Source organism: Helianthus annuus, chromosome 11 (assembly GCF_002127325.2).
Source record: "Helianthus annuus cultivar XRQ/B chromosome 11, HanXRQr2.0-SUNRISE, whole genome shotgun sequence".
NCBI lineage: Eukaryota > Viridiplantae > Streptophyta > Magnoliopsida > Asterales > Asteraceae > Helianthus > Helianthus annuus.
This window is the reverse complement of record NC_035443.2, coordinates 30,872,825-30,896,967: the sequence shown is the minus strand read 5'-3', so window position 1 is coordinate 30,896,967 and position 24,143 is coordinate 30,872,825. Positions and strand designations below refer to the sequence as shown.

At 33.9% G+C, this 24,143-nt stretch overlaps 1 protein-coding gene across 1 annotated transcript; it reads right to left on the bottom strand.

Annotated features, from left to right (window-relative positions):
• Nucleotides 1–14,175: 14,175 nt before the first annotated feature.
• LOC110889968 (kinesin-like protein KIN-14N) lies at nt 14,176–21,392 on the bottom strand. Its single transcript, XM_022137537.2, has 16 exons — nt 20,884–21,392; nt 20,658–20,802; nt 20,434–20,543; nt 20,203–20,322; nt 19,916–20,119; nt 19,622–19,831; nt 18,860–18,934; nt 18,623–18,769; nt 17,737–17,875; nt 17,527–17,636; nt 16,298–16,459; nt 16,004–16,206; nt 15,839–15,920; nt 14,869–14,973; nt 14,677–14,781; nt 14,176–14,584 (listed from the first exon to the last, which is right to left on the bottom strand). The coding sequence occupies exons 1-16, from the start codon at nt 21,124–21,126 to the stop codon at nt 14,405–14,407; spliced, it is 2,340 nt and encodes a 779-aa protein (XP_021993229.1). The 5' UTR covers nt 21,127–21,392; the 3' UTR covers nt 14,176–14,404.
• Nucleotides 21,393–24,143: the final 2,751 nt, after the last annotated feature.

Sequence of the window (24,143 nt, the reverse complement as noted above, 5' to 3'; positions counted from 1 at the left end):
GTGTAATGTGAAAACTATAAAAAGGTCATTTGTATCATGTGTCGATCGCTTACTCTGGCCAAGTAAGTAGTGGCATATGATACCATGAACTTCTTGTAGCGGACACATTTACGTCTGATGTAGTAAGGGTGGGGTGAATGGGACTAAATTAAATAGTACCCAAATGAATCAAATAAATAAGATGTTTGATAGTAAACGTAAACGCAAGTCGGACGACGGAAGCGTATTACGTTAAAATGACGAGCCCGAGAGAAGGGACAAAGATCGAAGTAAATGAAAATACAAACCAACTAATGAGAATGCTAAGGCATGGGGATAAAATTTTTATCGACATAAGTGATGAAATTCACGTGGACAAGTCAAACGAATTAAATAATGAATAAAGGACTTAATTGAATAAAAGCGATGGATTTCGCTAAGACGACCAAATAAATTAAAATGATGTCTAAAACCATATAAGAATGGTTACTTGATAATGATTATGGTAAAAAAATACCCGATGGACGGGTAGGATTGTGGGTGAATGCGCAAACCGAGAGACGGGAACGCGAAATAGAAAGTCAAAAGACTCGGAATACGAGTCATGACTAAAAGATGACAAGAATTTTCGCAAACATAAATTTTGGTAATTACGTTCAACCATTTCAAAGTTGGACGGGTCAAATAGAGAATGAAGTTTGACATTCATAAGTGATGAAAATTCACCCAAAATGAGTCAAACGAGTCAATTGAGGAATAACGCTTAATATAATAGGAAAACGCAAACCGGTGAAATCGGAAAGCTAAAAACAATAAGATAGAAGGACCCGGGTAATGGGTTGGAGTATAAGTATAAACCGGGTAACGGTAAGCGTAGGCCAAACCGACGTGTAAATGACGTTAGAAGTGGTAAAGTCGGAAAGATAGTCCGAAAGTAAACAAATGAAACCTTAGACTACGGTCAAGGTCAACTAAAGTTCAAAAGCAAAATTAAATGATTTCAAATATAACAAAGGATGCTTTAAAGCTATATATGTATAAATAGACATATGAATGTAGACGTGAATAAAAGACAATCTATGGGATCATCATAACCTACGGGATAAAACGTAGTGATAAGGTCTACGGGACCAAGGAGACCGTTAGGTCATAAATAGAAAGAGACGAACTGTTGGGTTTCACCTTAAAAGGTGAAACATATAAAGAAATAGCCCATGAGTCTAAGTGAAGAAACCTACGGGTCAATATTGTAAAGCAAGGGAAACTGGTTACAATTCTCCGTGTAAAATAATAACGGTCAGGAATAAAACTTAGAACGGAAATTCCTAGACATGAGAAAAAGATATAAGACAAGGAGAAAATGTAAACTAAAAATTTAGTTTTTAGTCAAAAACAATGTTTTAACAAACATAAGTAGTATGAGATGGTTTAGAAAATCTTAAACACACATAAGGCCGGAGATGGCAAAATAGTATACCCGTGTGACGGGGTATGAAGTGACGGTGGCTAATTAGTCTAGCCGGCAAAACTATTCAAAGTTAAGAAAATGTCATGACAAATACAAAACGCTTGTTAATATAAGACAAGTGCGTGATAAACCTGTTAACAGACTAATGAGACTAAGCGGACATGTGACAACTCGGTCAATAAAGATAAAGGATATAAGCTGAAAGTAACGGCCCGCGAGACCTTACACATGAAAGATGTACGTGTAAAACGGGAACGAAAAACAATAAATTATGGGTTATCAATTTCCTTGATATGAGTAATTGACATAGTTAAAGAGAAAAACGTTAAACTAAAATTCAGTTTTAGTAAGAAATAACATTTTTACAAATATAAATTCTGATAGGAATTTGAATAGTAAGCATGAAAGATTCGAGTCTTGACGCTGATAGGCGCAAGACGATATATTCGAAAAGTGATCTTTTCAAAAATGAAAGGTAGATATATAAATTAAACATGATGCGACACGATCACGGTTAAGAAATGTAATGTGAAGTAGAATCGCATTATAACCAAGCGAGCGGAAAAAAGTAACTGGACTAATAAGTCTAGTTAGTGAGACCGATGAAGTTCAGCAATTCAAATCGAGAAATTTGGTTTGCTCGTAAGCGAAGGATTCGGTGTAACTGAACCGAATAAACGAATTTGAAAACAAAAGAAATAGTTGCTAAAAGTGAAAGATTTCACTAAAAGACCTTTAAACGGGTCAAGGTCACGGATTCACAAAGAGTTCGATAATATATAAAAGCGATGAATATCGCTAAGTTAACTAAACTAGTAGAAATAACGGAATCACGTTATTTCAAGTTACATTATGTCGTATGAGGTACGTAGTTGTTTCATAACCAAAAAGATATTACCGTATTTTTTTCAGGTAATACTAACAATAATGAACTACAAAAGGAAGGTTTTGGGGACGAAACCTCTTTAAGGGGGGTAGACTTGTAACACCCCAAAAACGGGTTTAAGTAATCAAACCACGTTAATATTAATGAATGGGTAAGATGTCGTAGGTGATAAATATTAACCCAGTAATTAACAGGATTTAAATAAATAAACCTCGTAGTAAATAAAGAGAGAATAAAAGTTTTTGAGTAAATAAAATTCATAAGAGACCCGAGTTAACGGGACTTCAAAATAAAACAGGTTATGATTTTCCCGAACCCACTAAGTTAACTAGGATTGTTTAACCTAGTTAGTCATAAGTCTAGATGTAACAAAGAAACTTGGTTAAAACACCCAAGGTTTAATTTGGCAATAGTTGGAGGGCCAAGAGTGCTAAATTGGAAACTTGATGTTATAAAAATAAAAGAAAAATACCAAACACACACTAGATGTGTGTGTCTGGTCGTTCAAGACACAGGGGCGACACAAGGGTTCCCCACAAACCCTAGTTCATGCAAATTCCATCAAATTGAAGGCCCTAATCAGTTCCAAATCGATTTTCAAGCACAAATTCATGATCACCTCGTTGAAGGGATCATAAGGTATGCTAAATTTTATCGTTTAATTACATCTCAAATTCTTGATGATTTGTGATATCGAAAATCAAAGCTTGATTATGTGATGTTTAGATGAATCTTGTAATGAGAACGTGTCTAGGAGTGAATCCTAGTTAATAACTTGCTGAAATTATGTTCAAACTATGAAATTCATGATAATCCATTTATAGGTTAAATGGGTTTTATAGAAATAGGATGAACACAAGAATTATGGCTATAATAAGTGGTGTTACTTGAATTCTACAAGATGATTCTGATGATAATGTGCATGCATGACATAATGGAGTTAAAATGTATGATTAAGCTTGGCAAAAATAACAAGTTATGAACTTGATTATAAATGTGTAAAATTATTGACTCAAGGTGTTTGTTAAAACGCTTAAGAAAAAGCTAACATAGGAAAATAGGGATAAAAACGCATGCTTGAGCTATACGGCAAATTATGCGTGATATGTTGTGAAAGGAGTTCTAAACAGTGTTGGTTGAACTCTATAGGCAAGGATTCCAGATCGTCGAGTGGACAAGCCGGTGGAAACACGCGTTAGAAATGAGCGCTTTAAAGGTACGTAACTACGATTCCGTTACGTTATGCTTGATCCCGTATTTTCGCTAGTAGACTTTAAATTAGCATAATACATGAAATTGGCATTTGCTTGAAGTGACGAAGGTCACTAGGTAAATCAACGGGTCAAAAGGTGAAATTATCACCCTTTGACAATATTGTCTAATGGTTTGTCGAGTTACATGTTTATAGGAATAAATATCAAATGGATACGTACATCGCTATTGCTTAGCGGCTACTAAGTCAAGGTATTGAAACAGGTCAATATATTGATCCGAGCCAGGTATGTATAATGGTTCAACTCATCATGTAGAACTTGAGATTCTATAAGAGTTAGGCAAGGTTAAGATATAGATATTCGGTTACCTTTTTGGTAAACCGAATAAATTGTATTACATTTATGGTGTTTAGAAGCACATGGGTTTATAAACAAGGATATGGTTAAAAGGGTAGGGTTTTGGGGTCAAACAAGTATGTAAAGGACCTTGTAGTAAAAAAAAGGATGAAAATTGACCAAAATGCCCTTGAAAGCTAAACCGAGCGAACGACCTATAAGGGTTGTTCGGAAAAGAGTAGTATGCATAATTAAACACTTAGAATGAGTAAACAAAAGCGAATGATGTGAATCCTTAGTCATTTGACTCCATAATAGTCTTTGCCGTAAAATAATGATTCGAGGGGTAAAACTCGGAGTTTAGGAATTTCCACACTTAATACAATACAAATATAGTTGCGAAGAAAGATTATTGGACAAGAAATGTCGTAATATAATGCTTGATGTGAATGAAAGAGACTCATACATAAAATAGGCTTAATTACCCTTAACCGGTCAAAATAAGCATACGAGCGAAAACGGGTTTAAATTGTGTAATAAACCTGTGATTAGAACCTAATATGGTAGATAACCTTAAATTGAAGACGTGTAAGGGATATAAGGATCAAACAAATATGTTTGTTTGATAAAATGCATAAACGGGTTAAAAGTCGATAAAAAGGTAACGAGTCGAAGGCTTAGAAGTCTCAAAATTTATTATGTTGGATGTTGGATTTTAACTCCATATGATGGAGAATTAAATTTACGGATGCGTAGGAAAAAGAATCGGGTAAAACGGATTAAAAACGAGAGAGTTATGCTCGTTTCCGTGAAATCGAGTCATGCTGGGTATGTACAGCAACATATTAAGAACATTCTGCCAAAAAGGGGGCTAGGTGGGGCGTCTAGCCCCTATGCGTGACGCCTAGCCCCCCTGAACTTGAAAAACGTTTAATTTTGATTGTTTGACCCATATAACTTGTTTAAACTTGTTATTTAACTATCAAAACTAACTTTTAAGTTGGTTTTGATCATAGGTGATTGCCATGAGTGCCCGGATGAAGATCAAGCTCGAAGAAGAACCGAACACGATAAAGTTAAAAGCTTCCGCGCGACATTTCGTCGTATCTTTTAAACGACGAATTCAATCACATTAAGTTACTCTTAAACTTTTATTGTAAAGTTTTAGTAAACTCGTATGGACATACTTACGTGTAATCGTATAAACATGCATTTTTACGAAACTTATATAAAATATCGTATTTTTGAAATGTTGTAAACATGTGGGAATGTTAGTATAAAAAAAAGTTTTTGTAAAGTCACATTTTAGCATTAAAATGTGTATTTTATTATTAAATTCTTGATTAATTAAGTCGGGTGTTACATTATGAAACCCTTAACTGTTGTATTATGCTTCCGCTGAATAATAAATAATGTTTTGTAACGCCTTATTTTAATAAATGAAAGTTTATTCGAATTGTTATTATGAGTTCAATGTGATTGGTGGCTAGATCCTGGTACGTCACACGCTTCGCGAGTTTTCCCCGTATGTGGTATTTCGGGGGTGTGACAATATAACCTTTGTCAAGCGAAGAGACATTGGAATGAGTTCAAAGAAATATTTCAAGTATAAATGATATTTGATTATATTTTACTAACCCATCAAAACAAGTTTGGTTAGTCTTGTAGATGTTGAAATGTTACGAAACACAGTAGTGGACATGTGATAATTTTTGGAAGGAGGCACCTAAAGTCTCATTAGAATATTATACAACATTGCTCAACATAACGGATTGCACATTAAGGGATCAAGCGACAAATCATTCGCTACAAAAGCTTTATTCGACTTTCAAGGAAGATGGACACACGTCACTTAAAGGATATATGTTAAAATGAGGGGGAGACTTATTCAAGTTGCACTCTTTTTCCCTTGACTAAGTTTTGTCCCATTGGGTTTTCTAAGTAAGGTTTTTAATGAGGCGGCATATCTGATCCAGAAGTATTAGGAGGAGACAATACACGCTGCACTCTTTTTCCCTTAGGTGAGGTTTTGTCCCACTGGGTTTTCCTAGCAAGGTTTTTAACGAGGCAGCATCACCAAGCGTATTAAAGAATGGTATATCATGTGGATAGTTTTGTCAAGTGGATAGTCAAGGGGGAGTTATGAATTAATATCTATTTATTGTGTAACTATCCACTTGTGTTTATCATTATATTATGACTCTCCATATACTTAACTCCCATATCTTCATGTACTTAACTCCCATCTTGTAAGCCTATAAATAGAGGCATATGTGATCCATATTTTACATCAATAAGAAATCCACATTCCATTCTCTCATTCTTCTCTATACATTGCTAGTAGGTCGTTGTTTCACACCAATATATTATTTTAAAGTAAAGTTATTATTCATCATCTTTCGTAAACTATATGTATATAGTATAATATAAAAATTACATTTCTATTCCATGTTAGCCTTTAAATATATATATACATATATATATATATATATATATATAGGAGGGTTTAAATGAGAACGCTAAATATCGCGAGAACCGTGAGAACGATTATAAAAACCGCGATAACTTGGTCAAAAACAATTCAAATTCAAAATTTCTTTTTACACTTATCTTTATTATTCCAATACAATGTTAGAGATTTAATTTACACGTTTAAATTAACATGAATTCGTAAATAAAGAATATTTACATATGTGTAAGTTTGCCATTTACACATGTGTAAATTTGTTATATTTACACATGTGTAAAAATCTAATTAGAGTGATTTTTAGAGAAGAAATGAATTATTTGATGTTGTAAATTATTTTTTTGATGTTGTATCTTAATTACAACGAGGTTTGTATTAAAAAAAATTGGTTTTGATTGGTTTTTTCATTCGTTCTCACGGTTCTCGCAATATTTAGCGTTCTCATTTAAACATTCCCATATATATATATATATATATATATATATATATATATATATATATATATATATATAGGGTAGGGTTCCAGCTTGAACAACCTCCCAAGTGTGAACTGCGTGAACAGATATAGACCCTTGATTTCCTTTTTAGTTGTTAAAGGTAGGATTGTAATTATATAAAAAATTAGATTTAAATCATTATTTTAATAATTGAATTAAGTTACATCTTTCCTAATTTAAATTCATTATCCACATTATGTTTATTTATTAATAAGATAATTATTAAAACTAACAACAAATCACCAAATTTCAATTTTAATTTTTATTTCAGATTTCATCACCAGAATTCAAATTTTGACTTTTAAGATCCACGTAACCTTCATATTTCAACGGTATACACATGTGTACTTGGATATAAATAGAACAGTACACATGTGTACTCAGCATCGTACATATGTGTACAGTAATTCACAGGTGTACATCAACATTCAATACAAAAAAATTTCTGAGATATCTAGGGTAAGGTTAATGCGAGAACCACCTTTATTGCGAGAACCGCAAGAACCAATGTGAACACAACCTAAAATAGCTAAAAAAAACCTTAAAAAAAACTAAAAAAACCTAACCCCCACCCCCCCCCCCAAAAAAAAAAGCTAAAATGCTAAAAACTAAACCCCAAAAAAACCTAAAAAAATAAAAAAAAACACAAAAAAAAATATATTTTTTACATTAAAATCGCTACTTTTAGTAGCCAAAAAAAATTTTTTGCTACTAAAAGTAGCGATTTTTTTATAAAAAATATGAAAAAAATATGTGTTTTTTAGCTATTTTTATGTATTTTTGGTTGTGTTCACATTGGTTCTCGCAATAAAAGGTGGTTCATATATATATATATATATGTATGTATGTATGTATAAGACTACAAATTAATGACCTATGTAGATTTACCAATGTACCCTTATAGTAACATTAAATACTTATATTAAATGAAGTAAAATAAAGCATTTTTATTGGTTGAAATTTCTTCTTTTTTCTTCTTACAAAAATTTTCTTCTCATTTGACTCTCCACTATATATATAGGGGATCGCTAAAATGAAAACCACCTCCAGTTGTAAAAACCATGAGAACTTTTTGATCCGGGGCGAGTTTGACCAAAATTTTTTTTCATAAACGTAGATGCGTGTATTATAAACACATTTGTAAAAAAAAAATGTCGTGTGTGTAGTTTTGAGCAACACAAGTTTGTGTTTACGGGCATCGTAAAATTTACGGTGCCCGTAAACACAAACTTGTGGTGCTCAAAACTACACACACGACATTTTTTTTTTTGAATTTTTTCTTACAAATGTGTTTATAATACACGCATCTACATGTATGAAAAAAAAAATTTTGGTCCAACTCGCCCCGTACGGTGTAGTTCTCATGGTTCTTACAACTGGAGGTGGTTTTCATTTTAGCGGTCCCCTATATATATATATATATATACATATACATATATATATATAAACGGGATCAGGAGAAAACGCACTAAAGTGTGAGAACGGTGAGAACGCATCCTGGCCCAACACGCGTCACGCGGCATAGAGAAGTGCGGAGGGGCTTTTTTGTCCTTTTATCTTCTGCTTTTCCAGTTACGATTTTTCGAATATTGTTTTAATTTTTGGGGTTTAAGATTTTTGGCGTTAACCAAATTCAATAATTAATGGCGTTTAATGGTTTCATCGTATTAACATTTTGGCGTTTATGGCGTTTATTCAAATCGTATGCCATTGGAACCCAGGGTGGTCAGGAAATCTATCTGAATGGCGTTTTTCAAGGCATTTTAAAAAGATGGCCCGTTGTTCTATTATTTTTTATAAACATTTTGGCGTTTGTATTATATTGGCGTTTTATAATTGTTAGATTATATTTCAGTCGCAGTAAAAAAATACAAGCGAAGAAATTAAATTAATAATCTTAATCGGATCTCTCTTCACAATCTTCACTGTCATCAGTCTCTCTGTTCTTTAATAGTACAAGAACTGTCACAAAAAAATATGGCGTTTTATGTAAAACTTAACAAACCCATCGGTTTGATTTTTTTGTCTGCTCGTCTGTTGAAGTGGCTTTTTTTGTGGATGTTTGGAGAAATAGATCTATGACGTGTGGGTGGGTTTTTCGCTTTTTCTTCATGTTGATCTTCATCTTTATAATCATCCCACTCTTCAGTGTCATTGATCTCTTCTCCTCATCCAAGCCTTCTTCAAGAACAAAAAATACAAAATGCCATATGACTGGCATCAGTATCTTTTTCTTGAATTTTTGTCCATCTCATGCAGCAAAATCTTACTGAGTTACTCGACTCCGCTAACAATTCATTCAGTGAAACTTCACGAATAACAATACTGAATATCCAAGAAAGCATATTGGCCATCTTTGATTTTTTTTTTTGGCGTTTTACAGTGAGTAGTATTTAGTAGCATTGGCGTTTGTTTTTTTGGTTTGATCAAATGGAAGTTGCTGAGACGGTATCATTTTATAGGATCTCTTTTTGGCGTCTAAGTTAGGCGGTGCGTTATTATAATAAAGTATTAGTCTTTTCAGTTATTGTTTGTAATTATTGTTTTTCACAAGCTTTATCTTTGAAGTCTGTAATACGTCTCATCTTTCAAGTTTGGTGTTTTAGATTCTAATATAAGAAATTTTCACTATCTTCACTATTACTGATTTGCAGTTACTGTTTCTAGTTACATTTTCAAGTTTATTTTTTATTTATTTATTTATTATTTTTTTTTTTGGTTTTTTAACACTTTTTCCAAAGTAATTTTATGATGGTTTGATAAACGCCAAAGGTGTAAGACATTTGGCTTTTTGGCGTTTTTATTAAATATGGTGTTGTTATTATGTAACAATCAACTGAAAAAGAAAATTAAACAAAATACATATTGATCTTCCAAATCTTCACTGTCACCAGTCTCTTTCTTCTTTTGAAGCATCTTCACTGGTTGTTTCGACTTTCGTATGATTTTTTTATTTTTGTTTTTTGAAGTAGTTTTTTTGTCGCCGTTTGGAAACACAAAGTCTGAAATCAGCCTCTTTTTCTATAATTTTTGTCCATCTCATGCAGCAAAATGTTATTGAGTTTACACCCTTTCAGCCAAAATGTTATCTTTTTTGGCGTTTTACCGAGAAAAAGAACGCCACAAAATAAACCATCTTAAAACTGTAAATTTGATCATGCTAATATCAATAAAGTGTTGCTGTATAGTGATGGATAACATTGTTAATCCTCAGTTAAGAAAGATAACTGACAATGTTGTCCACCCCATACAGCTACAGTTTATTGACAACAATATATTTGATGTTTGGGTTTTCTGGCGTTTATCAGACGAATAGTATATATTAAATATGGCGTTTGGGGTTTTTGTGTGTGTTTTTAATTGAAGGTCTGAGTTGTTGTATATATAGGATTTTTTGGCGGCTTTTTTAGGCGGGATTTTACTATAATTAAGTTTGGCGTTTTATATCTAATGGCGTTTTTAGTTAGAATGGTGTGTGATTTTTGTTTTGGAGTTTTATTTTCATGAGATGGCGTTTTGTTTGGAGTAGTCAAAAGACGCTTTTACCCTCAATGAAGCGCGTCCACGTAATAAAATTGATGTTATTTCTGAAAACGCCACCACGCTAATCTAGTCCATAGATTGTTTTGATCGGACGATCCATAAGCGTTCTCACCGTTCTCACACTTTCCACCGTTTTCTCTAAATCCCGACCCTATATATATAGGGAGAGGATCAAATGAGAAGAAATAATTAAATGAGAAGAATGAGAAGAATATCTTAGCCATAAATTAACATATAAATTAACATGATCAATGGTTATAAATTAGTGTGGCAAAGATGTAAATAAAACAATCTTTTTATGAGTTTTCTTAATTGAAAAGGGTATTATGGTAATGTTAGTGTAAGATTGCATTTATGTTAATTTGGTGGTTACATTATGTTATTAATTTGGTGGTTACAATATTTTAACTAGTGTAAGAACATTTATGTTAATTTGGTGGTTACATTATGTTAATGTTTGTGTAGGATTTTATCATGTTTCTACATCACAAAAAAATGTTACTACACACCTCATATATCAAATAGGATATATCTACACACCCCTAGATGTTCCTAGACAAACATATAATGTTCCTAAACACATTTTAAGGCTTATGTTACTACACAAACAGTTAGAAAAAGTTGAATTATATGTCATTAATGTGTTTTATTATCCTACACACCCCCTGGATGTTCCTACACACCCTCTGGATGTTCATACACAAACATATAATATTCGTACAACCTCTTTAAGGGTTATGTTCCTACACAAAGAGTTAGAGAAAGTTGAATTATATGTTTGTGTAGTAAGTATGTCATATGAAGTAGGGTGGTTAAATGAATTAATAAATTAATTAACTTATATATCTTGTTTTATTTTTAAGTTACAAAAGTGAAAACCATAAATTAACTAATTTGAATAGCTAGATTATAGGAAATTATTACATTAATTATAATGTTAAAATTACCTCATTACCCTTATGAATAAAGTATTCTTATTGGTTTACTTTTCTTCTTTGTTTCTCAAGATTTTTTTCTTCTCATTTGAACTTCCCACTATATATATATATATATATATATATATAGGTTTAGGTTCTTTTGTGAACACTTCCCAAGTGATGAACAAAACGAACAAATCATGGCCATAGATCTTCTTAACTTTAACTCAAGGGTAGGATCGTCTTTTAACATCTATAGTTTTATATATAATTTTCTTTTTTTAATTTCTTTCTGGCAGTTACCAGATGATGATAACCACCCACGATTCAACATCTCGAACAAATTCAAAATTCAATCGATCAACCCAAAAAAAATCAGTGTCTATCTTCTAGTTCGTTCTTCATATCATCAACCATCATTCACTTCGTTCTTCAGATAATCAACAAGCAATTGAGCAGCGAATTTGTTCCATTGAAGATTTACTAATCATGACACATACGAATGATCAGCATGTTGTTTCAGCGAAGTTGCTAATTCATCAGAATTCTGAACGACCAGGAGAACAACATCGAAGTATAATCTTAAAACAGTTGTGTATACGAAGGATGTGGAAAGCATAAACGAACAGTTGGTCCGGGAAAGAAAGCAATCAAGAAGAGTAAAAAACCGAGAAGGAAATGCAATTTCTGCAAAAAAACGAGTTAGGGATCATGATAAGAGGAACTGTCCGCTCAAAAAGGGTGAGATGGTTAAGGACGACTCAACAACCGAAGAAGAAGAAGAGATATACAAAGATGACGAAACCCAAGAATCTGGGTCTGAGGATTCCGTAAAGCGTAACAACACTCGCCTTTTTTTTCTTAACATTCTAATGGTTTATGTTTTGGATTTCATGTTTTTGTAGTTTATCTTCAGATGTGTTTTAACATATACAACCGAAGTATTTTTAGTTTTTTTAATTTTTATCCATTATCCATGCTTTGTTTATTGACAATATTCTCGTGTCCTATTTTGACTCGCGAAATATGCTACATGTTAAATTTACATGTAGTCTAGTAGGTTATAATGGTATATTTGCATAAGTGTATTATGAACCCAGTAGGATAGCATTTTAGAGGTGTATATGTGGATGTGTTGTTTGTATTGCCAGCTACAGTTGCAGATTTTGTTCAATAAAGTAAACTGATATCTTTTACTTCTAAGACACTTCTGCAAAGTAAACTGATATCTTTTTATCATCTGTGAATTTCGAACAAACTGATATCTTTTTAGCATTTGTTCAGTAGGAATTTTGACCTCTTTATTGATGTAATGGTAGTGTAACGAGCCAAACCGATAAGAAAAGAAGGCATGGGCATCCTGATAGTTTAACGGAATATGATAACTAACATACTATTAGCTTTGTTAGATATCAATTTTTGAATGACAAACTTGCCCTCTTTAAAACTTGCTCTTAAAATTAACCTATATTGTTCACTTTGTAGGGCGTAAACACTCATCAATTTGTTTAGTTAAACGCCTTGTATCACTAAGTACCGTCGGCATTATTTTTATTATTACTTGAGTTAATATCCTATGATTATGGGTTTCAAATTTCTTCGTTGAATCATTACATTTTTAGGTGGGTTTCAATGTGATTTCAGAGAATGAAATTTACAATAATGCCCTTATACGGTTACTATGTATCACTTTATTCTATTTATTAATTAAAAAAACTATTTAAATCTTATAATCAAGATCTCATCATCCAACGGCCAGGATCTGTTCGTTTTTGTTCACAATTTAAACATGGTTCACTCTTGATCCCTACCCTATATATATATATATATATATATATATATATATATATATATATATATATATATATATATATATATATATATATATATATATATATATAGGGTAAGGTTCATGCGAGAACCACCTTTATTGCGAGAACCGCGAGAACCAATGTGAACACAAGCTAAAATAGCTAAAAAAACCCTAAAAAAAACCTAACCCCCACCCCCCCAAAAACCTAAACCCCCCCACCCCCCCCCCCCAAAGCTAAATGCTAAAAACTAAAACCCTCAAAAAACCTAAAAAAAACCTAACCCCCCCCCACCCCACCCCCCCCCCCCCAAAACCTAAACCCCCTCCCCCACCCCCCCCCCCCCCAGCTAAAATGCTAAAAACTAAATCCCCCAAAAAACCTAAAAAATCTAAAAAAATCAAAAAAAATCTAAAATTTTTTTTTTATTTTTTACTATTTTTTATGTTCAAATCGCTACTTTTAGTAGCCAAAAAAAATTTTTTTTTTTTTTTAAAATTTAAAAAAAAAATTTTTTTTTTTGGATACTAAAAGTAGCGATTTTTATATAAAAAATAGTAAAAAAATAAAAAAAAAATTTGGGTGTTTTTTAGATTTTTTTAGGTATTACTGTTTGTGTTCACACTGGTTCTCGCGGTTCTCGCAATAAAAGGTGGTTCCTAACGGATCTTTGTCCTATATATATATGTATATATATATATATATATTGAGGTTCCTGTAAAAAGGACCTTTTTCGTGAGAAGTGTGAGAAGGCATAGAAATTGACATGTAGGCATCATGTTTTGAACTTAGGCATGATGTTTTGGGTTGTTTTGGCAAGAAAAACACCAAACATAATAATTTAAAACACAATGCAACGTATTATGGGCATGAAATTTAAAACACACTACTTAACGTTATTGGCATGGTGTTTTAAGTTTTAAGCATAGAATTCACTGCATTGTGTCTTACATTGTTATGTTTGGTATTTTTCTTGCCAAAACAACCTAAAACATTATACCCAAGTCCAAAACAACCTAAAACAATTATAATATTAAAGAATGGAACATACTAAATAGAACACTTAGAAAATATGTTTAATCAGGATCTATAACTGTCAAGTATCATCAAATCAACAAGTACAAATCTCATGATCATAAAACAACTAATCCTATCATTCTTCACTGTTACAAACCATGTAAGATCCTTTCGGCTATACACGTTACATGCAAACTGTTAAAACGTACAACAAACTTTTCGGTTTTGGTTCTATGTTAATAACTAACAACTTGAATCCAGCGGTTCGCTTAACCATAGCTCAGTCGGGGCTCCATGTATCTCATCGAGGTTTGACGTCTAGGGATGCTGATCTCACAAGCATTCACTCTTGCAGCAAACCGAAGAGAGCAAAGTGACTCGCTGACCGAAGATGGTGCTGGAGAAACGTTGACCACCATCAACGTCTTTGAATCGCCACCTAAGCAAGGCTGGTTTTGACCATTGAAGAGGATCAGCATGAGTTTAAGATGGAAAAATAAATTGTAACAAATATAGTTTTTTTTTATTTATTTATATATACCTGAAGAAGATATGTGAGCTTTGAGTTTCTATATGGAATGTGTTCTTCCTTCTTTGCTAGTGCAAATATAACATCACTTAGTGATGACAAACTCCTGTTGATGGCCTGATTTTTAACCATGGTAAGAGTTGGTTTAATAAAATGTGAAAACTAAAAACGGGCTCGGCCCGAACTAGAATGTGAAGTATATACCTGAGTTTCTTTTAGCCGATCCCCGGTTGACCCGCTCTTGGAAAGGCGTTCACTACCAGCAAGATCTATAAGGTTGAGAACACCTTGTACTTGTTGCTCCAAAGTCTATAAAGAGTCAAACCAAGAGGTCAACGTTAGGTCGTTAGCAACCATTAATTTTAGATTGTGCATAGTGTCAAAACGGGTCGGGTTGGGTTGGACTAATCAGTGATAATCCAGACCCCACTGGACTGTTCGGTTGGTCATATCAGATTTTTGTATGATCGGGTCAGGTTGGGGTGAGCCAAAACACTTTTTTATCTCCAAAACACGGATGGTCCCTGTGGTTTACCCAAATTTTGGATTTGGTCCCTAGCTTTCTTAAAGTACAAGGATGGTCCCTGTAGTTTGCAGTTTGTGACGCATTTAGTCTCCAACTTTGCCAAAAGTAGATGGATGGTCCCTATGGTTTGTACTTTGTAACACATTTAGCCTTCAACTTGGACCTAATGAAATCTTTAAATTTGTTGACTCGGGACCAACTGCCTTACAAAGTGCAAACTACAGGGACCATCCGCGTACTCAGTGGCGAAGCTTGAAATTTTTTACGGGGGGTCGAAAACGTATATACCCAAAAATTTCTATAGAACCGGGGGGGGGGGGGGGGGGGGGGGGGGGGTCGAAAACATATATACCCAAAAATTTCTATACGAAAACTACATATATAACAATACTGGCCGAAAAGTTCGGGGGGTCGGGCGCCCCTCCCGGCCCCTTCAAAGCATCGCCCCTGCGCGAGCTAGGGACCAAATACAAAAATTTGGTAAACTACATGGACCATTCATGTACTTTACTCAAAATTTTTTAAACTTGAATAAAAATTCAACGTTTAAAATTAAATGATTTAGGAGGCGTTATGCATTAAAAATTCAAATACACTTCGGGTGACTTCCGGTTTCAACCCGTTTCCTTTCAAACCCTTGTGATTTACCTCATTAACGCCGAATATCCGTAGAGTGAAGACAAAGTGACTTCTTGATGATTGTTCGTTCATTTGAGTCTTACCCACAGACCTAAATTCAAAAAGGAAAAGAAGCCATTTTAAAAACCTATATTCGTGCATAAAGTTCACGATCTTTTATTAACATCAAGATACCTGCTTTGTGCGGCACGGTTTAACAAATACGAGACCTCTTTACTGCTACGAACATCAACAATGGTCAAATCCGAAACATGGGTGGTGCCATTTGCATCATGTTTAATTGCATATTGTTGTTTATTAGCACTACCATCTGTCGAACATTTGTTTGCTGATAATAAGTCGCGTATTGTCTCGTTGTATATTTCCAACATTGAAACCTACAAAGTTTAATTATTGAATAAAACGCACAAAAAAACAATGACATGATCTGGAAAAAGATATATAAGATTATGAAATTCATTTGCAAACCTGCATTTCGTACTTCCACCCTTGTTCTTTAAGCTTTTGTCGGGCCTCAAATATTTGTTCAAGTGACCGTGGTATGAGTCCTTTATCGTCGTAGCTTCCTGGTGTTCCCATCATTGTATGTGTTTTACCGGATCCCGTTTGACCATAGGCAAAGATGCAAACCTACGGAGAAAATTACGTTTGGTGAATAAGCGAGTATGCTTTGATTTGTGAGTTCAAAGACGCTACTTTTCCACTTTAGAATGAAATACGATACAAGTGGCGATTTTAACTTGTTTATATGAAGACCTGTTAATTCTAACTGTACTCGAATAAATAATTACGGGTCAAATTAGTATAATCATGGTTGTAAAAATCCCGCCTAGCCTCCGACTAATCGCTGAGTAATCACTAGTCGGGGGTTCACCGAGTAATTTTCATCTAATCGGCCAATTAATAGCTAGGCGGTCAACAATGGTCAAATCCGGTCCTAATCGGCCAAAAATCGGTGGCAGACTAGCGATTCCGGCCAAAACCTGTAAATTCCGGCAATTAATCCCATCTATTTCAAAATATGGGTCGAAGACGGTGTTAAAACATGTCTACTTAAAAAAATTACATATAAAAAAGTGTGTATATACATACAAAACTGAAAATTACATATAAAATCCCAATCCGATTAATCGCTAGCCAGTATCGGCCGGCTAGCACCTAGCGATTCTTACAACAATGGGTATAATATATCTAAAAGACTAAAAGGTAGCATTGTACTACATCTTTGAAAGCAACAAATTAAAGTGAATTTGTTCTAAAAATCATATCAACTATAAATGCATTAGTTGCATAATAAATGCAAAAGTGAACAAATAAGTGCTATGGGAATGGGACAGCCCGATCGGTTTTGTCTCTTGCATATAAATTTCTCACTGAGGTTTGGAGGCGATAGTTGTTTCACGACCAACTAAAATAAATTCAACTTTATTCACTTTTCAAACCATCATAAAAAAATAAAAACCTCTACTCTACAAGCATGAACCTAATAACACATTATGATATTGTGAACACAAAAAAAAAAAAAAGAAAAAAAAAAAAGAAAAACATTATACTTGACAAATGACGGTTTTACAAAAATGCCGTTTTGTATATCAAGACAAGATAAAAGTTTACAGGGCACCTAATAACCGAAATTTGGAATGCAACCATCAAACGGAAAAAACATTCAAACACAACTGGGAAAATATCATAATCACCTTATAACCGTCAAGTGCACTTTGAACAAGCTGTGATACTTCTTCAAACACCTCTTCTTGTGTTGTTTGAGGCATAAACACTTTATCAAACATAAAAGGATGGGTTTGACCTATTCAACAAGTAAAAAAAAAGTCAAACACAAGAGTCAACAACACGATGAAAAAAAAGTCAAATACATAGTTTAAACAAGTTAAAGTATAGTTATATACCATGGTGCAACACTTCAATGCCTCGGCCAAGAGCTTCCGTTGTCGTCGGGAAAGAAATGGGTTTTGTTTCATCTTCCACACCTTCGTCCAACAAAAGGGGCCGGACTCTACAGAAAACTCGTATGTTTCCTTTTAATTCCTGCCGCGATTATATTTTTGGTAAGAATTGTATGGTAACCAATTAATCATATGTTTCATGAACCAGAAAACTAGAGGCTCAAGAGCAGTTCGGCTCGTTTACACATCTAGCCCAAAGTGTATTATTAATGTTTACAGTTAGGGGTACAAACGAGCTGAGCTGCTAGAGATCGGCTCGAGAAAAAGCTCGAAACAAGTCGGGCCTTATCAAGCACGAGCCAAGCTGCTCGTTTACTTATCGAGCCTAAGCTTGAGCCTGGGATGTGAAGCTCGTCAGGTTGAGCCTTAGTGTAACATTATTTTTTGTTAATATCTAATAACATTTACCCCTTATTTAAAGTTGTCAGGTAAACGAGCCGAGCCCGAACCTAAAAAATAAGCTTGTTTAGTAAACGAGCCTGAGCTTCACTTATCGAGCTCGCGAGCCTAAACGAGTCTATTATTTATATTATTTTTATTTAATATACTAATTAATAGATTATAAACGAGCCGAGCTCTCATAAGTTAATCGAGCTCGAGCTCGGCTCGTTTGCCCCCTAAAATCCTAAATTACAATCTACTAAATCTACCCGACATTCTAAAAAAAATAATTTTGTGATCATACTTAACACATAGCTTGTCAATAAAAGTTGCGAAAACCTGGGACAAAATGTGTTTCTGGTCAAACCCACCTTGACCCATTTTGACCCGAACCAAACGGGCTCGACTGGCCCATTTTGCCCTCTACAAAAAAGAACGAAACTCATACCAATATTGTATTATGCAACTTTTTTCTCAAGGCTTCTCCTTCGATAACTTTCGATTCTGCCTCTGCCAAACGAATTATTAACTCTGAGTTAAGTTTTTTCTCTTCTTCGTATCCCGCTCTTGTCTCAATTGACGATAAATCAGATAACTACAACAGAAAAAAAAATCAAATATAAGTCTGAAACCAGACCTACAAATATAGAAACAAAAGTGGTCCCAAAATCTGATGATATGATACCTCCAGTTTCTTCTGTGCGGTAGCAAGTCGCTCCTGCAATCTTTTTATCGTGTCGATTTGTGAAGCACACTTTGCCTAAGAACAACAAATGTCAAGTGTAGCATAAGTTAATAGATACATATAAACGTGACAGTTTTGATTTATTTACTAACAAATAGATCGATTAGGTTCCCGCTTAATCTCGAAAGGTTCAAATTAACATGTCAAAATTTTGTAAAAATATTTAACACACTTGTGAGTTAAAAAAAAAAAAAAATCTTGGTGCCCATTCCAGCCCATTTCGACTTATCCAAAAATAAATAAATAAATAAATAAACTTGACCATTTTCATTGCGACCCGTTATGCTCATTCAGGGGTGTTCATCGAATCCAATAACGAATTTTCAAATTACTCGAATCGAATTTTTCAAATAACTTTATTTTTTGCTTGAATGCGATTAAAACTGGTCAATTCGATTCGAATTTGGATAAATCCGTTTTGATTCAATTTCATTTAAAAAAAAAACTTAAATTCATTACGGGCTATTTGGGCTACGTGTGTATTATATATAAATATAATTAATAAATATGTATAATTTGAATTCGAATTTCGAATCGAATTTAAAATTATAAATTCGTATTCGATTTACTAGACTAGAGTTTGAATTGAATCAAATTGAATTCTTGATAATCGAATCGAATTCTGAACACCCCTAAATTTACACAACCTGCCTGTTATGCAAAGTCAAGATATTAAAAAGAAATTTACGGGTGTTAAATAACCTCGAGCTCTTGTGATCTTGAAGTTAGGGTACCCAACTGCACAGCCGATTTTCCAGTACATTCTTTATATTGCACTACTTCAGCCGTTAAATCTTGAACAAGCGACAATTGTCGATCACGATCTTCTCTCACTTTATGCAAATCCCCTCTCAAACAACCAACTTCACTAGCTAAAGCTTCTTTTAGCTGTATCGATTCTTCTAAACTCGCCTAAAACAACTCAAAAAGTTCAGCAAACGTCGATCAAAATAAGCAAAAGATTGTGAAATGGTAAACGGATATTGAAAAACCGACTTTGGTAGAAGCCAACTGAGCCTGTTGAGACTCGTGGTGGCCTTTTAACTTGCTTAAATTCTCCATTAACGCAGCTTTTTCGTGTTCCACTTTGCTTAGGGTCTCGCTGGTTTGATTAAGCTCCGTTTGCAGCTTACTGTTGTATTGTTGTAAGCCCGTGTTGTACTCTTGTAATCTTTTGTACATATCATTGAGTGATATTATCTGTAAAACCGACAAAATTTACAGTATGTCACATAATGGATTGCTATTAAAATTTAAAGATTCAGATCCAGTTTAATAATAACCTTCTGATTCGCACTTGAACACTCGTCTTGAGCTTTTTCGAGATCTTCAGTGAGGGAAGCTTGTGACATTTCGGCTGTCGTTCTAGCATTCTTCTCCGTCGTCAATGTTTCAACTGCAGCCTGAAAATTAGATCAACCATCAATATTCAATATTCAATATTCAATAATTAAATCTAGTAATTAACAACCAATAATGAATTCGTAGTCTAGATTCGAGATTTCGAATCATACCAGTTTTTCGCTTTCCTCTTTCGTGAATTTCTCTTGTAAAACCGAGTAATTATTTCTTAATTCCTCGATGATCGCGCTCAATTCTTCTTCCTTTGCATTCATTAGCATTTCTACAACCCAATCAAACAAATTAAAACATGAACAAATTAGGGAAATTAATAATTATTATTAATTAATTAATTATCAAAAACAGTAAGATTAAATTCAAATATTAAAATCTTTACCCATTTCATTGGACTTCTTTTCTGCTGATTCAAACAGCTTCTTGAGCTTCTCATGTTCTAAAGAAAGCCCCCCTTCAAAATCTTGAAACCATTTAACACACAATCTAAGCTTTTTAATATACTCCATCATTAAATCACATTTTTCCTGAAAACCCACAAAAAAGATTTACATTACACATGCTAACAAGAAAAAAAAAAAAAAAAAAAAAAAAAAAAAAAAACTAACCTTGAGATTGAACTTATCTTTAGCTTTGATCTTCATATTCAACAAAGCCTCAACTTGTTCTCTAGTAAACCCAACACCTCCACCTCCACCGCCACAACCCGACCCGTTAACACTACCGGGTCCGGAGCGCAGACCCGGATCTTGACCGCCATTAACAACCGAAAAAGCTTGTCTTGGAGTGACTGGTGCGTCTGGTGTGACTGGAGTGATGGGTCTTTTCCCACCATTAGCTGTACCCACCATTCTTTTCAGATCTTTAACACACTTTCATCAAAACCCACAAGTTTTTTTTCAGATCTTTAACAAAAACCCACAAAAAAGATGACAAATTTATCAGAGAAAAGAGGGGTTTGTAGCCAAGAAATTGATACTGAAGAAGGTTGTGATGTGGGTCCGTAAATTGGGATCAGAACTATCATGAATAATATGAATTTGCAGTGATGTAGACGATGGTAATGTGACTGTTATCTGGGAGAAATTGTTCTCTTTCTTTGTCACCGAATTTGGTTTTTTTATATGTAATAATAAATATAAATATTTGAAGAAATCTAAGGGAGAAAGTTAAATTAATAAAAGGGATATTGTAAAAATTTGAATTTTTTTTATTGTTTGATATTATTATTTTTATTATATTTTTTTAACCTTTTGTTCTGATGGGTGGTGGTGGTAGCCTGGTAGGTGTGGTATTGACTGTTGTGGTTATTAAAATAGGAAAAGGTAAATTTGAGTAAATGTGGAGACCGTTGGAATGTGGTTAATTGGTTAAATTATTAGGTAGAATCGATGCACCCACCGTACCTGCATACTTTTGTAGTCCCTTCTTCCCACACCTTCTATATCTTATTTTCACATCTCTATTGTATATGAGCCGTATACATTCTATACGGCCCGTATAGAATGATTTTTAATAGGAAAATGCGCAGAGAATGTTTTTTTGATTTTACTATATACGGCCCGTATATAGTTATACGAGCCGTATACATGTGTATACGATTTGTAAAAACTATACGGCTCAATGGATTTATTTTGAAAGGTTTTTTATGTTACCAAATGTACACGGGCCGTATATATGGATGTTTTTCAAGTATCACGTTTTTTCCCGTAAAAACACCACAATTCTAGGGTTTCTAAACTCTTCATCACCTTTAACAACGTTGATCGGAACACGCCGCTTAAATCGGAGCACAAGTAGAGTAATGTTACCGATCAATCCGTTGATCGAGTAACTAGCAGAAGAACCCGACACAAACAAGTTCTCCACAGTTTGTTATTCAGATCTATATTCGGTCATCTTTCCAAACTACAACACACGATAACTTTAAACTTTATAGTGTGTGATTTGACCAGGAAATGATTGGAGGTGATTGCTACTTTTAAAAAGCTGTCATAGTTGTCAAATTCGATTTCAACAAATCTTTTCCTTTTCCTTCAATTTCTATAACATTCTCCGTAACATGAAGACGTGTCGGGTTCTTCTACTAGTGGTATTTTAATGAAGTATTGAAGATTGAATGTGCAAACCCAACCGTTTTTTACTACGGAAACGGTGGCTATACGAAATACAAACCGCAATCTTTTGTGACTATGGGAAACACAAGTTTTCTTTTTGAGCTTGATGGATGTCCGTTATCTCAGTTGAGGCGGGCATTGTTTAAATCTGAATATAAGTAGATGTTACGTGTAACTTCATTAAACCAAGAACAAAGCCTATTTCGAAACACATGTGTTCGTATCAGCGTTGTTTGTGACAACCCGTAACTTTGAGATAAAAAAAAAAACTCGTTCATTTCATTTTTTTTATTAAATCCTACGTGTTGCTAATTGATGAAATAACTAGGAATATTACCCGCCGCAATGCGACGGGTGGCAGTTTATATATATAATATATATCTATATATATTACCTGCAGCCGAAGATATATGGTTTTTCTACCATCCACATCATGCAACCTACGTAGCTATGTTATACAAAAGTTTCTACAATAGGTATGCTGCGTAGGCAAGTTATATACAAAAGTTTGTCAAGTGGTTATGTTGGCAAGTTATATTACTAACAGTAAGGCTGTTAGTCGAATAACTCGACCCAAAGTTATATTTTGGTGTGTTCTTGCTGCTATGTCTTCTAAGTCTTCAGCATTTCCAAAAGGGGTGTTCTATCGTATTATGCCTTGCGCCTTCTCTTTGCAGTCTGGCTAGAGTCTGGAGCAAGTAAATAAGAAAAAACTAATAGAGTGAGTTAGTTAGCCATTTTGTACGGTGATGATGTATTAAGCTACACACAATTGGCGATCATTTTGTACGGTTATATACCTGGCGAATCAGGCTGAGTCCTTTTTGCTATGTTGATTTTTGGGTTAGGGGTGGTTGGTGGTAATGGCAACATGCACTACTGATGACTTGAAGATTGTTTTGTTGTACACCATGAGAAAATGCGACTAAAATGACATTTATGTCTTTAAAACTTTTTGAACTTTTTATCATTTGCTGTTCATTGAACTATATTGATCGCCACCAAAGAAATTGATAAAACAAATAAACGATTGTATTATTGGGCTTCGAAGATAATTACAAGAATAGAAAATGAACCTAAAACAAACGGTTCTTTTATTATTGAACTTCAAACAAAATTTACGTTAGTTTGGTATCAGACGCAAAATAATCTAACCCAACATAACATCAAACCTTTATAAGACTTCCATGTGACTTAACTAAGACTTCTGACCATTTAGGCACCATGATCATAGACCTAATCGACCTACAGCATGTCATCTATTTTTTTATTTTTATACAACATACATCATATTCAAGAATCATCTTTTTTAATCTATGACTAACTCATTAACGCTAAGAACGCCTATACGGTTCTAGGGCTTGTGATCCTCTATACCGTGGGGGAATGTGGTGGGTGAGAAGTCGTGACTTCAATTAAACATGTAGATTACATTTGAGTAACCAACATTGAGTGGCTTTGCATATCATATGTAACACTGTATCACTGAATTGTTTTTCCATATGAAGGCTATGTACTCATAGTTAGGTAGTTGGTTAACATCCTTAAAATGTGACTTTTGGTCTATAGAGAAAGATGACCAATAGTGATATGAAATATTTACCAAAATCATAAACACCATCCCTTACCTAGGAAAATGGAGTTCAAGTTATATCTCAGAGGTCAAATAATGAAATTAGGCATCTTTGAGAAAATACTTTTTTTCTAATTAGAAAAATGTAATTTATTTTTAGATATTTTAAGATAGCTTC